Source organism: Salvia splendens, chromosome 14 (assembly GCF_004379255.2).
Source record: "Salvia splendens isolate huo1 chromosome 14, SspV2, whole genome shotgun sequence".
NCBI lineage: Eukaryota > Viridiplantae > Streptophyta > Magnoliopsida > Lamiales > Lamiaceae > Salvia > Salvia splendens.
Window position 1 is genome coordinate 30,109,251 of NC_056045.1, and position 17,384 is coordinate 30,126,634.

General features: G+C 36.0%; 2 protein-coding genes across 2 annotated transcripts; both read right to left on the reverse strand.

Moving 5' to 3' along the window:
- Positions 1-8,725: 8,725 nt before the first annotated feature.
- Positions 8,726-12,148, reverse strand: LOC121765521 (probable U3 small nucleolar RNA-associated protein 7). Its single transcript, XM_042161703.1, has 8 exons — positions 11,937-12,148; positions 11,791-11,850; positions 11,610-11,699; positions 11,389-11,521; positions 10,818-10,936; positions 10,447-10,514; positions 10,218-10,266; positions 8,726-9,925 (listed from the first exon to the last, which is right to left on the reverse strand). The coding sequence occupies exons 1-8, from the start codon at positions 11,991-11,993 to the stop codon at positions 8,903-8,905; spliced, it is 1,599 nt and encodes a 532-aa protein (XP_042017637.1). The 5' UTR covers positions 11,994-12,148; the 3' UTR covers positions 8,726-8,902.
- Positions 12,149-12,971: 823 nt separating this feature from the next.
- On the reverse strand, positions 12,972-15,038 carry LOC121764518 (receptor like protein 22-like). Its single transcript, XM_042160528.1, has 4 exons — positions 14,974-15,038; positions 14,700-14,869; positions 13,696-14,237; positions 12,972-13,061 (listed from the first exon to the last, which is right to left on the reverse strand). The coding sequence occupies exons 1-4, from the start codon at positions 15,036-15,038 to the stop codon at positions 12,972-12,974; spliced, it is 867 nt and encodes a 288-aa protein (XP_042016462.1).
- Between the last annotated feature and the right edge of the window lie 2,346 nt (positions 15,039-17,384).

Genomic DNA, 17,384 nt, shown 5'->3' on the forward strand with positions numbered 1-17,384 from the left:
TCAGACCTCCCTGAGACGGCCCAGGAGGGTCCCGACTCCTCGGTCGTTCGGTCGCCGACCTCGCCCGGTTGGGCAAAGGCGGGCGCAGCAGGTTGCGAGGGGGGGCACACCGAGTTCCCAGGATGTCCATTCGGCATCCCCCCTCGGCAGGTCTACCGAGGAGCTCAAATTCTTCGCGCGCCAACAAACGCGCGCTCAAATGGTGAAGACCTTAGCCGACTTCCAAGCGGCGGTGGACCCCGAGGTGAAGGATTTTCTTCGCGTATTGCTCCAGAGCCAGCGTGAAGAACTGGAGGCGATGAGGAGGGACACCGGCGGGAATAGCCGCGGCGTAGGTGGCGACGGAGGCGGCGGCGACGGAAGTGAAGAAGCGTTGGGCGACGACGGAGACGAGGACGGCGGCGATGAGTGATTTTGTTTTACTTTTTTAAATTAATGTACTTTTTACTTTTTGTAATTTTTTTAAATTGTTGTACTTTTTTTTAAAAGTAATGTACTTTTTAAATTTTAATATTATTATTCGAATTTTCCGTATTTGTCTCGTAAATTAAATTATGTATGTTGATACAATTGTAAATTAAATTATATAATTGTTATTAGTGATGTGGATAGGTAGTGTGAAGGCTATTTGATGGCTATTTGATGTCCAGTTGATGTGGCAAGCTGATGTGGCAGGAGAATTGTAGTGCTGATGATGTGGCAGTGTGAAGGCTATTTGACGGCTATTTGACGTCCGCCAGCATTGGAGATGCTCTTACATTACTATTAAACCATACCTAATCTATTTGTCTGGCTAGCTATTACAATAGTTAAATAGGGTTATTGATTAATATGGACATTATTAAAAATATGTTGTTAGTGTTTTATATTTTTATAGTACTCCATATATTAAAACCAAACACTACGTAGCAGAATCCATGCCCAAGCTATAGGGTCTTTTGGATTTTGATTTTATTTTGTATCGTCAGCTTTATTTGTTCCCCAAGTAAAAACAAGATAGATTCCATATTATATGACGAATATTTAAGTAAAAAATTGTAATCAATACTAAGTTGGAATCTTTGCTAATTAGTAGTATTTGTATATTTTTGTTGGGGATAACTGAGAAACATCATAGTTAATCATGATCAATATACAACAAAAGTCATAAATAATTGAAAACTCCATATATAGGAACTTCAATGCTTAACCATATAATCCCTCCGTCCCAAGGAAGATGACCCCTTCTTGGGACGGCACATGATTTTATGCATGCTAATTTTAAAGTGTTTAAAGAGAGAGAGAAAGTTATTAGATGTTTAAAAGTAGAAGGATGAATACAGTGAGAGAGATAAAATGTTGTTGATGTTTAAAAGTAAGAGAGATGCAAAAAGTAAGAGAGAGAAAAAGTTGTTGAGTGTTTAAAAGTATGAGAGATAAATAAAGTAAGAAAAGAAAAATATAATTGCATATTTTAAATATTTTTTAAATAAGAAAGAGGTCATGTTGATTGGAACTAATGAAAAAGGAAAGTGAGGTCATCTTTGGTGGGACGGAGGAAGTACTATATTGTGGATTACTACAAGGATATATAAATACTCTGTTTTTTTTGGGTGTATGATAATATATATATTCATTTTTTGTAATGATTGAAAATTGTGGAACAACTTCTCACTTGAGAGATGTCGTCTAAAGTGACAATTATAAAATTTGATTAATTGAGATGCGTCTAAAGTGTCAATTTGGATCAAAATAATAATTTTTACTATGATCGAATGAAAAAGTTATAATGTACCACAATTGACCCATTCTTCTCCCCTTTAGATAATATAAAAGTGGATATATCCCACCATTATTATGTCGTTATAAGACAAATTTTAAAGTTAGTAGTACTTCTTTTACCCTAATTAATGTGGTTATTTCAATGGTTAAAAAATAATTTAATTTGTGCCACACTTATCCCTAGGATTTGAAGAAAAAGTTGGATGAGGTTGGCGGCTAACGTTGGGAATATACGATGTATATTTGCTTTATTTTCTTGTGTTAGTCAATTATTTTTGTTTTCTATTGGTCTTGGATGAAACGTTTAGTTTTATCAATACTTGATTAAGTAAAATTGTAGTAGTTGTTTTTTCTTAAACTGTTTCTGTTCTGTTCATCTATTCTGTTTCTCGTTAATATCTGACTTTGAGCATTTCTTTTGGTATAAAATATATAATCAACCTAATTAATGGATTTAGTCATAAAGCTCTATCATGACAAGGAGTGATAGAAATTGGAAAATTAGGAAAAATGCAAAGAAAAGAGTACAAAAGTCAATACTCCGTTAGGCATTAACTATGATGTGGTAATTGTTAATATACATTTTTAAGTAAATGTCAATTACTTATCTTGCAAGATTTTGATTTTATTAATAAATGTACACAGATTATGTAAACCTTCTCCAAATAATTCATGCTTTCCAATTAACTTACAATAGAATAGATTCTTACTCTCATGTGTATTGGTTAAATAAAAGAGCCCCACTAGCAATAATTTAAGAAGGAATATCTTTTTCTCCACAAACTTTGTCAAAGTATCATTTTAGGTCCGTGAACTTTGAAAATATCATTTGAGGTCCGTCAACTATGAGTTAATATCAATCGAAGTACTTTTTTATTATTTCCAAATTTTTCTGGACGAAAATACCCTCAATTTCTGGAAGGGTACATATTTTTAATAAACTTATCATCACATACTCATATTTTTTTATAAATATCTTTACTATATATTTTTGACCAATTTTCTAAATATTATTTGACCTTCAATATTATCACTTAATTTTGTGAAATGCAAGAAAAGTTTCTTCTTCAACTTTTTATAATTAAAGAATATTAAATATTTTTGAGGTATGGATACTCGTAAAAATTAATGTCGCAGTCAATAGACGATACTTGAATATTGATAAGAACTAAAAGTTTTAAACAATTTTTTTGATAACTTCTTGATCCCACCAGATTTATTAGAGAATGTTGATTCTAGTGAACGATTCATAAATATGAATGACCAATACAAAAATTCTAAACAATTATGAAAAACAGAAAACCGTTAAGAGTAGGGAACATGTTCCATGTCTTTGTTTCTATCTCATCGTATCCCATTATGTTCTCCGAGATTTGAAACTGACCGTCAATACCTTAGTGTATATCAATATTCAAGTGTCGTCTATTGACTGTGATATTAATTTTTATGAGTATCCATACCTCAAAAATATTTTAAAATTCTTTACTATAAAAAGTTGAAGAAGAAACTTTTCTTGCATGTCACACAATTAAGTGATAATACTGAAGGTCAAATTATATTTAGAAAATTCGTCAAAAATATATAGTAAAGATATTTATAAAAAAATATGAGTATGTGACAAGTTTATTAAAAATATGTACTCTTCAAGGTATTGAGGGTATTTTCGTCCAGAAAAACTTGGAAATAGTAAAAAAGTACTTTGATTGATATTAATTCATAGTTGACGGACCTCAAATGATATTTTCAAAATTCACGGACCTAAAATGATACTTGGACAAAATTCGTGTACAATAAAAGATGTTCCCTCATAATTTAATTGTAAAGGTTAGGGAAAATCTTAGAAGTAAATCCCTTTTGATGTGCCCATTGTTGACTAATTGAGTTTAGAAGTGGAAAAAACCATGAGTGGATAATTTAGATTAGATTTCACCCAAGTCTGAATGAATTCAAATTTTGAAAGATTATAAATCTAAATTTGATCCAAAAATTAGAATTTGAAATTGAAATTTTCACTAATCTGAGCTGAACCAAAAAATCCAATACAATAAATAAAATCGAAAAACCAAATTTTAATTAGTATTATCACATTAGAAATGTTAGTATGCCTCGAATCTTTTTTTCTTATCACAATTTTAATTAGCCAAACGAATAAATCTCAAACTTGACACTATGTATATAAACAACCTATAGTCAAATTATATACTATAAAAAAAGAGGTTGATAATAGTTAATTCCATAGAAAAAATTATTGAGAGGTTTGAATCCCATTGTTGTTGAAATATATACTTACATATCATTCTCAATTCCAACGTTATAATTAGCATTAGATGTTGTGTTTAAATTTAATTAATTCATTTTCGAAATTACAGAAATTCATTTGAAACTTACACTCGAGTGACACAAACAATGACTTGCTTGGAATTGATTAGAAGCTTATTTGATTTTCTATTAATAGGACAAGAAAATATGTGGGCTTAATGATTTTGCTTCATCATGCATTTTCCATTAATGAGACAAAAAAAAATATGTGGGTTTTTTTATTTAGTCATATAGCTTAATTATGCAATTGACACCTTTTAATAGTCTTTGTCGCTTTTGCCTCCAAAATTCACTCCTTTTTCCAATTGGACTTGAGTAGCTTGTGAAGGAATCAAGGAACTTTTTAGTTATGAACAAAGGGGCGTCTTCTAGTCTTCTTGTTTGAGCTTACAATTAAATGCAAAAGTAGCACAAGGAAAGACTAAACAATAGAGAAATTATAGTTTTTAAATAATGGTCAAAATGAAATGAGAAGCAATGAAACTATAGTTTATAAGTAGTTTGGAAACCTAGGGACTTTAAAGAAAATAAAATAAAAATTTGGAAATGAAAATAAAACCCCCTAAAAACAATAAATTTACAATGTTGCCCCTTGAACGATGTCCACTACAAAAAAACACTCGAATTACCAAGGGATTTACTGACATCACAATTTCCGTTGGCATTTTTTGATGGATTACCTAGGGATTTGCCGTTGGTAATATTCCTGACATCAATTCCAATGAGGTATGGATGGAGTTTGGCCGTTTATTTTACCAACGGAGAAATCTGTGGGTAAAACTATTATTTTTTAATAATTATGATTTAAAAGTATTATTTTTAATAATATTGTATCCGTTGATAATCCATTGGTAATATTGTTCATCAACGGAAAAATTGCTATTACCCACGGATTTTGTAGTGGTCGGGCCTATTTCGCAAGCTCGATGCGAATTTTAAATCATTCTGAATGAATTGATGCTTCTTTGATTTTCCATTAATAGGACAAGGAAATATGTGGCCTTATTTGATTCAGTTTCATTGTGCATTTTCCATTAATGGGACAGGAAAGTATGTGGTTATATGATTTAGCTTCATTTTCATTATGTATTATTCTACACCTTGTGAATATTTCGAAATTGACGAGCTTGTTTCATCAAACTTAAAAAGAAATTCGTAAAGCTGATGCTTCTAAATATGATAGAGTTCAATCATGAAACACATTTATATATGTATGGTTAGATTTAATTTATTTTTATTTAATTTAATTATTTATTTTAGAGTAATGGCCGAATTGGTTCTAACCATATGACCATTTTACGAATTAGAAAGAGGGCCAAAACTGGGGGATTTGAGAGTGGCGATGAGAGTGATGAAGAAGAAGAGGAAATTGGGGGTTTGTTGTTGGGAAGGAAATTGGGGGTTTGAGAGTGATTATTATTTTCGAATAATTAAAAATGTATCATTAAAACGATTAATTAGGTCAAAATCGGGTTAACATACGTTAACTGTTACTATTTGACGACTCAGTCCATTTTGGACTGAGTCTGGCCCGAGTTGATCTATTTAATCTAAATATTTCTTTTTATTCGGTTTTTGTCTTGTCCATGAATAAGAAAAAAAAACATGCAATGTGGGTTTTTTGGGTTTTGATTCACGAGAATAGTAAATAGTCTTTTACCCTTTTGCCTTTTCCAACATCAAAGTAGCCCGTTTTTTTCTTCTTAGCCCCAATCACACTTCTTCAAGTAAGTTAAAATTGATTGAAAAAGCTTTTCAGTGGAACCAGACTTGGAATATGACTCAAGTAATACTGACATCTTAAAAGAGAATACGACTTACGTAATTTGGGAAGGACGGGATATTATTTTAGTTTTGATCAACACTCATCATCGGTTATAGGCGATAATAAGTTAGTCAATCTTGGCTTTACTATTTTGTAATTTCCCATGGATTATAGGCGCAATTCTTACGTTAAATTAAAACCACAACTGCGACATTATCTTGGGATGAACTATTTCAAACAACTTCTACATTATTTGTGATATTAACTTAGTCGCGCTTCACTTTCTTCACTTGTCTTTCAAATTTGCAAGTTGGATTTCTGCTCACTATTTTGAATTTTCCCATGGATTATAGGCGCAATTCGTACGTTAAATTAAAAGCACAATTGCGACATTAACTTGAGATGAACTATTTCAAACAACTTCTACATTATTTGTGATAATAACTTAGTCGTGCTTCACTTTCATCATTTGTCTTTCAAATTTGCAAGTTGGACCACCACTCCAAAATTTATTCATTTCGCATTATTTTGGAAAATAATTGGACCACCACTCCAAGAAACTTGCTTTGTGTTTACATTTATTTAGGCTTCCCAAATAACATGTTTCTTGTCAGGATTGTCGGCATCGGCAGCATTAGTTTGATATTATCGGCTTTGGGTCTAGCTCGCATAGATTTATTTTTGGGTTACTCCCAAAAGGCTTCAAACTAATTGGGGTTGGACATGAATTATATACACCTTCAAACATCCCTCAGATTTCCGATGTGGGATAAGTTTGTACTCAACAAACCTCCCCCTCAAACCGAGACCACATCGAGACACATTACGGATCCGACTCAGACTTGTCAGGAACGTCGGTCCCACTCGAACATGGGTCTCTCAGGCCAGACCCGACGCCAACCTGGCTCTGATATCACTTGTCAGGATTGTCGTTACCTAAGAGGTACGTCTGATGTTGGTCTCGTTTATGGAGGTGATACTCAATGTTCTGTGACTGGCTATTCTGATTCTGATTACACTGGAGATGTTGACGGTAGGAGATCTATGACTGGCTATGTTTTTCACTCTTGGTGGTTACGTTGTTAGTTGGAAGACAACTTTGCAGGGTTACTTTGTCTACGACTGAAGCAGAGTATATTGCATCGATAGAAGCTGCTAAAGATGGAATATGGCTGAAAGGGCTAGTTGGTGATCTTGGTCTACATCGAGAGCAAGCTGTTGTGTTCTGCGATAGTCAGAGCGCTATCTGTTTAGCCAAGGATCAGGTTCATCATGAAAGGACCAAACATATTGATGTGAGGTATCATTTTCTGAAGGATGAGAAGAGAGTTGAGGTGAAAAAAGTAGGTACTGCTGATAATCCTACTGATATGTTCACCAAACCGGTCCCGCAGAGCAAGTTCCAACATTGTTTGGACTTGCTTAACGTCATGAGTTGTTAAGTTGCCGGAAGAGGGCAAATCTGAGGCAAGTTGTTCGTCTGGCATTGTAATGATGCGTCTGCAAGGAGAATTCAAGTCAAGGTGGAGATTTGTTAGTATGCCTTGAATCTGCATAGATTTGTTAGTATGCCTTGAATTTAAGTCAGCAAGTCAGGGGGTCAAGGGGGTCGACGCCCCCTTGCCTGGGGGTCTGGGGGGCGGAGCGGCCCCGACCCGACGCTATGATATATTTCTGTTTTAGGCCCTAATTGTTATATTGGGCCTAGCCCGTCATCTGTGTGCCTATTTAAGTAGAAGTGGGCGCATAACTCTGTAATCCGAAAACAATCTGAATAAATCTATTTTCCGCTTTCTGTCGTGGACGTAGCCAACGCGACGTTGGTGAACCACGTAAATTATGTGTCTCTTTACGTTTCTGTTCTTGTCTAGATTACACAATTGTTCTATTATGTCACAACAAGAAATATTTAAATAAAGTTATATATTAATTATAATTTGAATTTCAATTCTTTATTAACTAATCTTTAAAACTTATCTAATTCAAAAAGCCAAAAAATCCAAACTGAATTTAATATATTGTTCAGTTATTCGGATTTAGAGTTTTTTATTCTGTTTATAGAAAACTAATGGTCCCCATTTAACATCTAAATGCACCACCTTATCTTACCATTAATGATTTTTGTGTTCATTATTAATGTTAAAAGTTTATTCATTAATTAGTAAATTTTCCCATTTTAGTGTGAGAATTTTTTTTAAAAGGAGGATCGACGGTGGTTCCCCACCTACCCCCGAAGTGACTCGGACCCCCGGCCTAACGGTCGGAGGTGAAGCGTCTTACCAAGCTGCGCTTCGTTGTCAAGGTGGGACCCAATGGGTCCACCAGCCCCACAGGAACGGTGGGTCCAGGATTTTTCACCTCCCCCAGCTCCTAGGTCCAGGCACGGGTACATGCTTAATCACCTCCCGAAGCTCTGGAGTCAGGCCAGTCAATCCACTAGGCCCCAGGGAAATTAATCCTCAAGATGCGCTTCCCAGGGATCGAACACGCAACCTCTAGGATGACGCGGTATCCTTGCCTCCCTTCTCAACCAGTTGAGCTAGGAGGCTTGGATCCATTTTAGTGTGAGATTAACCATCCCAAATTTCAACACTACCATATTGGGCCAGTTTTCAACTAAAAATATAGTCCTCCATTTGTAAGACCCAATTATTATTTTTTAATAACAAAATACTGAACCTAAAGATAATTTTTTTTAAATAATATAAATGTTCAATCCTAGTGCCCAAATTATTAACTAAAAACCAAAAATTAAAGAAAGAGTTTTTAGCAAAGAAAAACAGTGAAAACAAAAAAAAAAACAGTTGTGGTAATGGTAAAAAGAGTGAGATGAAAAACCTAAGTAGAGCAAAAATCAAGCTTTTGCACATAGCAAAAAGATAGCACAGCAATCATTCATCTTACATTAACTCTAGTATTTCTGTTTAAGCTGCTGACTGTCTCCCATGAATAAAAATAAACTGGATTATCTATCTAAGATGCCAAAATTTCGATTTCTACAACAGTAAAGGGATTGAGTAAGAAGAAAGAGCATACAACACCTTGTGGCTGTCGCTTTCAAGAAGCCGGTACCTTCCGTGCAAATCGTTGCAGAGACATGGGCAGTTGATTCTCCTCTTCAACTCTCTTTCTCTTCTTCACCTTCTCCTCTTGTTTCTCCAAGAAAGGTTTCTTGGCTCTCATTATGGCTTCTTGCTTCTTCTTAGTCACCTTGCTAGGTTTGCTCCGACCTTTCGTTTTCTTCTTGAGTTTAGTCTTCTTCGCATCTTCTATAGCAGCTTCCTTCTCTGCTTCTATATCCTGCTTCGTGGGCCCTTTTTTCTTCATAGCAGGCTTCACCGAACCAATTTTGGATGGGTCCAGCATGATGGTCTCTGGGGGCAGTTTATCGAGAAGAGACCGTACTTCCTTCTCGTTTCTTTGCTTTCGTGTCTCAAAGGGATTAGCCACCCAAGTGTCAAAGTTGGGCTCCCCAGATCCAGGAATCAATATGGAAGACCAGCCCTGTGAATGCCCAATGGCGAGAACGTCTTCGTAAGGTCTAAACTGTACTTTCCTTATTTGGTATCCTTTGGCTATGGAATGACCCATGTATCGGCTGTATTCTTGCGACCCGGATAGATCTCCAAATACCTGCACAAACGATCCGCCGGTGGCAGCGGCGAGCAGACCTTTCTGACTGAATTGCATAGACTTGGTGGTGCCTGGAAATGTTTGGAGAACCTCAAACTTCCTCAAATCCCACAGTTTTATTTTCCTCTCCATTCCGGCCGTTGCCATGAGATGTCCATTGGCGTGGAACGCCATAGCTGTGACGGGACCTTGATGACACAGCATCTTGACGAGTGGAGCAGCACTGGTAGGCTTCCACATGCTTACTGTGCCACCAGAATGACCGACACCAATGACATTATTGTAGGGATTAACCTCCATGGTATCAGTGCGACCCAGACCAGTTCGGTAATTGCCAATCATCTCCCCTGTTGTGATATCTTGGTAATGAAGCTGGCCAAGTTTATTGATGGAGGTCAACAGGAAATGCTTATTCAGAAACTGTAATTTCGTTACAGCACCATGGTCCTGAGAAACAAAGAAATATCATCAGCTGTAAACAATCAAAAGAATAATCTCTCAAGCTCCTTTTTGTGAAAAATTGGATCTATTAAACATATGGCCAATATTAACTTCATCTAGTGTTGAAAGTCATGAGCCATGATCCATACATACAGCATAAAAACCAGTTTTCCAGTCTCGAATCTCGATAGAGCCTTTTTGTTCTAAATGGTTGCAAGCTATATAAAATCATGTTCAGCCTAGTTAAAATTGCTAAAAGATTAACAACTGTCTATTACCAAGAGAGTAGATTGCTAACCTTGAGGCAGTGCATTTCAGTACCGTTGTCGCTATACATGTATACATACCTGCCACACATAAGTGCACCATTCAGATATGCTGTTAAAAACAACTTCTATAATTTGGAATTTAAGATATGACGTTCTAAACATCCTAATGTAAACAATTAACCCTCGAGAAAAAGCTTTTCATTTCACTGCACAACCAAATCAATTTTCATGTAAAGAAAATGACAAAAAGGGACTTACTTCTTTTGAGCAGCAGCGAAAAGCTTCTGATTATGCAAAAATACCACATCACGAACAGTCTCTCTAACCTGAAAATACTTGCACAGTTTAATATCTCACTTATAACAAAATCCAGTATAGCTTGCCAGAAAGTTACAACTAGTAGTGACTAGTGAGAACAAACATCAGATTATACGTGTGTGCATACACATACATATCTGTGCTTGTGTATGCTCGAGGAAAAATAAAGGAGAAGTCTCACATAAGACACCATGTGAAGAAAAATATTTTGGCTGATTACAATGAACCACCTTATTGTAATCCAAAAGCGAATATAATTCTAGAAAAATCTGACCTAAACATGAAGTCAGGAAGTAAAAGTTCCGTTGTACCTGAAATTCTTTAATGAGGTCCATATTTTTCATGTCCAGGAGGGCCATATGACCTTTTTTCCCAGCAGCTATCATATATCGGCCACTCAAGGAGAAATCCAGAGTGTAGGGGCCAAAATCTGCAAATAGAATATAACATGAGAATCTAGATAAGGAATTGATGAAGCAACAACATATATCCCCTGCGTCCAGATTGAATAAGAAGCAGGGTAAAAGAATATGTGGAGGAAATTAATCATATTAATATCCATTTTCTAAGCCAATAAACAAATACGAAGCATAATCTATCTAATTAAGAACATATATCTATTTCAAATTTTCAATATCACTCTGCATTTGGAAAATATCTTAATTTCCCCAAGCCCCAGAAGACATAACTTTGAGCCATTTCATATCATTGATCAATCAATATTTGAGTCCTCCAACTACGATACATCAAGAGTTTTTCATATGGTATGATACAAAGCTGCTAACACAGTCAAGACTCACTTTATCTAGCACATCATATCCAAGAATAACTATCCTCTGACTTCATCAGAAAAATATATGATTCCACATATGGGATCCGAACCTGGCAAGACAATATCGAATTGTTTCCTCAAACTCAAGATATCTACTTCAGCAGCTATTGCGTCCTGCTTAATCCTCCATGTTTTCTCTATACCCTCAACTTCGAGATAGCCTCCTTCACTGGGCATAAGCCACTACGCAAACATCAAACATGATTAATCTCTTCCAATGCTGAAAGTTCATTAATAGCTCAATGTTACTGAAAAAAAAGTAAGGAGTCACCTTCTCAGCCTGAGCAGCAGCTTGGGCAGACTTCCCATACAATTCTTCCCTCACAGCTAGCTGACCCTTCAATTTCTTATCTTGTAGTTCCTGCAACAAGCAGCAAACATTATTATCAAAACATCCAAACAAAAACCTCAGAGCAGACATATCACAGCTATAAATGTAAAAATTAATTTACCCCCAAATCAGCAGCTTCCCCTCGGAGATATTTCTTAACTGACATCTTCTCTTCTTCAGTCTGCCAATCCAAATCAACCTCAAACAATCAACTTAGAGTCAAATAATAGAAATTGGAGAGATTGCCAACATTAAGCTTTACTTCACCTGCTCTACGGCAGGTAAGGGATTTGTTTTCTGCACTCTTGCCACCTTCACCACCATCTTGTTCACCGCTGTAAATTACTGCTGCAGTCCAATTTTTTCAGGAAAACTTTTAAAAATGGAAGCGAGTGAACAGCGGCGGCTCACCGTCGGGAGATAACGATGGCGGCGCGAGTTCGGGCACACGGCGGCAGAGAGGAAGGAAGGGAGGGAGGGAGGCGACTCTGTTTTGAGAGAGAGGTCTGAGCCTGGGTCATTTTGTGTGTTTGGGTTGGGCCTTCGTTAAGTGTTTGGGCCGAGAAATCAAGATTCATATAATTATTTTGGGCTGAAGTTTTTATTTTTATTGGGTTGAAGGGAATCCTTTTGGGCTGCTCTATTATTTGTTCGATCATAATTTGCTTTGCTTTAATATATATTGTGTCGGTGAGTTCACATAAAAAGTTGTTCTTGATGAAGATGCTTTGTTTGAAGAACTTCTAACTGTTCGATGAAATGCCTAAAGAGATAAATTGGCAAATAGTATCTAAATTATCAGTGATGCCAAAGACTGGCCCTTGTGGTTGGACTCTCGTTTATAGAAAGCCCGAGAAACAGCTCATAATATGTTCTTACAAATAATTAAAGCAACAAAATATATAGTATTATCTAAACTAAGAAAATAATTCTTCAAACATAGTCATGAAATCGCATTGGGCGACGCGGTTGGCAATGATAGAGTTTGATTTGTTGTTGAGAACCATGGTCATGCAAATCTACAACGTTGTCCTCAACGTGGTTCTTATCCATCAAGATATGCGTATCAAAATGCCATACTTTTACTTTGTGCACATGGCATGAACGAGGTAATATTCGTATTTTTCATGATGCGTAAAACTGATGAATTCCAGCTTTGTGAGAGACGCATGAACCTCATGCGTCATTATTCATGCGTCTTTCACTTTAATGAAACGAATGAATAGAGACGCATGAGCCTCATCATCACTCATGCATCTTTCATCGGTTCCTTCTTCAACTGTATCTAGACTCATGACAAGTTCAAAGTGAATGAGGCTCATGCGTCTTTCCTTCTTCAACTGCTTCTGGACTCCTGACCAGTTCAAGTGAATGAGGCTCATGCGTCTTCAACTGCATCCAGACTCCGGACAAGTTCAAGTGAATGAGGCTCATGTATCTTCAACTGCATCTTTCATAAATACGCATGAGCCTCATTCGTTAAGTTAAAGTGAAAGACGCAAGAGGCTCATTCGTCTCTCACAAAGGCCGGAATTTTTTTTTAAAAAAATACTCCCCAATCTGTGAAGCTCTATCGCAGAATCAGCCAAAAGTAGAATTTCGTCCGTAAAACTTAAAATTACAACTTTTATTACCGCAAGACCTTAACTTGTTCACTCCAGCTCGTTCAATTCGCTAATCATCGAAAACTCAACGATGAAATAGACCGACAACAGGAGAGGACAACTTTCTTACAAAAGATAAATACCAAACAAACATAATCACCTTCATCACCTTATAAAATAATATCACACAAACAAAGAAAAGTAGTAACTTTCACACCTACACAAGATACTCAACACCCTCATTTATTTCTCAATGCATATCACCAACTTCTTTGTTATCCCCTAAATTCATTCCTCAACTCTAATCTTCTTCTTCTTCTTCTTCTTCTTCTTCTTCTTCGTCTTCTTCTTCTTCTTCTTCTTCTTCTTCTATTTTCTTCTCTTCTTTTCTCAGCTCTTCGGTTCAATATCTCCTCAGCAACCTCTTCTATCTTCTCAAAGTATGGCTCCCTAAAGCTTCTGCAACATAAAAGTGCCCAGAAAATGCTTCCTAATCCCACAACATAACCAAGAGCAGCAAACACATATTCCCATTCTATCTCCTTGTGTTTCGATTTTGATAGCATGATACCAGCCCCAGGCGACCTGTTGCAGTGTCTGTCGAGTGGGAAGCTGCATAACCCTTTGTTCCCTTCAAAGGAATTCGGAGAAAATGTTTGGGATTGAGGGCCATTCGGAATACCTCCGACAAGCACATTGTTAGACACATTCAAGAATGAAAGGAATGTGAGGCGTGCAAGCTCCTCCGGTATTCTTCCTCTGAGCTGGTTGACAGAGAGGTCGAGCACTTCTAGAAGCGTCAGGGCAGCTAGTGATCTTGGGATTGCGCCAGTGAGAGCATTGTGGGATAAGTTGAGAAGAAAGAGTGAGCTTAGCTCACCGATTGCATCTGGTATGCCTCCGTTGAAATTGTTGGAAGAGAACTCGAAGACTATACATCCTCTCCACAAGGCATGGAGGTATACTGTCACTCAAGTTATTCAAAGACAAGTCGAGCACTTGGGTCAATTCAGCACTACAAATGCACGTTGGAATCGATCCACTTATGCTGTTATTTGCAATGTATAGGAAAATCAGAACGAAATTGGAGCTTACAAAGTTGAGGAATGGGGCTGTGAAACTTGTTATGAGAAAAATCCGCGTACGAGGCGGTTTGAATGCAAATCCAGCTCAGCAAGGAAGTTGGGAATATGGTAAGGCTTTTGCAAATGAACCAGCATGTTGTATGAAAGGTTCAAATGGTAAAGATCTCCATTTCCAATTTCCCAAATCCAGTTAGGTATTTCCCCGGTGAGCCGGTTGTTTGAGAGATCCAAGAAGTTGAAGTTGGATTGTTTCAGAAACACAGGAATCTTGTGCAAGTTGCAAGAAGATAGGCTCAACTTCCTTAGTTGGGAAAATCTAGACCAATTTGAACTCAGGCTACTTGCATCAAGTGTCAAGTTGTTGTGAGAAAGATTGAGAGTTGTGAGATTGTGAAGGCTATGAAGATTTTCTAGTTCAGTAGTGTCATTGAACAAGTTATTAGCTAGGGAGAGAACCTCGAGACTTTCGAGATTGAGGAAGGAGTCGGAAATAGGGTCTTTGAGTTGGTTTCTGCTTAAATCTAACTCAATCAAGCTAGGGTGATTTAGAGTGGGAATGGTTCCATTTAGTGAATTGTTTGCTAAACTCAACCTCTCAACAAACTCAAGACTTACAAAACTTGATAAATCCTCAACTCCACCGGATATGCATTCGTTGTCGAGTTGCAGAAGCACAACATGGCATGCTGCGTCGCATCCCACGCCTTCCCACTCGCAACAATCACCGGATTGATTCCATTTCACCAATTTTGTTGAGACAGAAGAATTGAATATCAAGTTGTTTTTCAGGTTAAGTAAGAGTGTTTTCTGGTTATTTTGGCATAGGTTGTTGCATGACCAAAATTTGTGAGGCTAATAATTGATGAAAATATAGAGATGAGAAGGAGGTGTTGAAGCAAAGAAATAGGCATTATGGAGAGATTGTAAAATAAATTGAGATGTGAAGATAGGTGCATGGGGTGGATATATATAGTGTATAAATATGTAAATGGGAAGACTTGCAAAATCAGATTATGCCTGATTTTAAAAAATTAAAATAAAAGTTCATTTATTTTTTTTACAAAAGCAATAATGTTAGTAAGTAGTAGCACAAAATTTGGAAATAATTTATGTACTTACAAGCAATTAAACTTTTTTTTATTATATATCAAGAGACAGAATTTCGAATTCTCAAATATAATTAATTGCAATATAATATTTTTTTCAAAACTGCACTTGTTTTTTTCCTTTATGTATGAACTCATAAGTTTGAAAAATGGCAGGCGTAATCCACGGTTCATCTATGTTTCGTTGTAATTTCTTTAAAAGTGTGAAAATAAAGGTGAAAAAAATTAGACGTATTGAATGGGTTTGAGTTTTTGTAAGATTTGGTCATATCTTGTTTTAGTTGATTTCTAGAGTCCTTCTTCACATAATATATAATGGATATTATATTAGGATATAGTGAATCTTATAAAATACTTTAATTTTAATTTAATTTAATGGGTGTTGACTTAAAATTGAAGGCATAATTTTAATTTAATTTAATGGGTGTTGACTTAAAATTGAAGGCATATATATATATATATATATAGGGAGATGATCAAAATAAGTATGTGTTTAAATCCAGAAATGCAGACCAAATCTTGGCCCTAGGATTAGATGATCTAATGGTCAATAATTAACCAAAAACACGGAAGGTCATAATTAAGCAATTTTAGGTCATATTATAATATTTGGGTTTAATGTCATGCTAAGATCGTTTTAGGTCATGCTTTGTTAGCATGACCTAAAAATTACCTAATTATGACCTAAAAGTGACCTAATTATGATATTGTTCTGCGTTTCTGTATTTAAATCTAGTTTTGCATAGATCAAAATATATATATATATATATAGGGATGTATTCATTTCCTTTTCCTATATTTCCTCCTTTTTCCTTCTTAATATCAGCCATTAGATTAGAGAAATGGACGGTCAAGATCAACATTGGGTAATTAATCCCGTGTTGCATTATTTGTCATATTTTGTGCATTATGAGGGTACAATAGTAATCTAATAATGGCTGGAAACCGCTACGAATAATGCACCACATGGTCACGAGTAATGCATATAATTGACTATATAATGCACAATATGTTAACTGCAATGCATACGAATAAGATGTACCATGTTATGATGTTTGGACACACGTTTCTTGTTTCCCCTAAGGGTTTAATAAGCTTAGGGGCTAGGGTATAGTACGTAGACATTACTAAATGCACGTATGTAATCTTCAATCCGTTGATTAACCCATATACACAATACCTCTAATAGTGCATAATATACTGAGATAATGACAATTAACAGTTACATAATGCATTACCTAAACCAAATAATGCACATACGTATATTCCAATAACAACAATTTGTTAGTAATGTCTACGTACTATACCCTAGCCCCTAAGCTTATTAAACCCTTAGGGGAAACAAGAAACGTGTGTCAAACATCATAACATGGTACATCTTATTCGTATGCATTGCAGTTCACATATTGTGCATTATATAGTTAATAACATCCATTACTCGTGACAATTTGGTGAATTATTCGTATCGTTTTATAATTTGTTATTAATGCGTACGTACTATACCCTAGCCCCTAAGCTTATTAAACCCTTAGGGGAAACAAGAAACGTGTGTCAAACATCATAACACAACACATCTTGTTCGTATGCATTGCAGTTCACAAATTGTGCATTATATAGTCAATTATATCCATTACTCGTTACCATGTGAAGATTACATACGTGTCTACGTACTATACCCTAGCCCCTAAGCTTATTAAACCCTTAGGGGAAACAAGAAACGTGTGTCAAAACATCTTAACATGGTACATCTTATTCGTATGCATTGCAGTTCACATATTGTGCATTATATAGTCAATTATATGCATTACTCGTGACCATGTGGTGCATTATTCGCAGATACCAAAATGTGGCAGTTACTTTTCCGTCAAATGTCAATAATAACCCTGTAATGCATACAACCACCTTCTATAATGCAACACG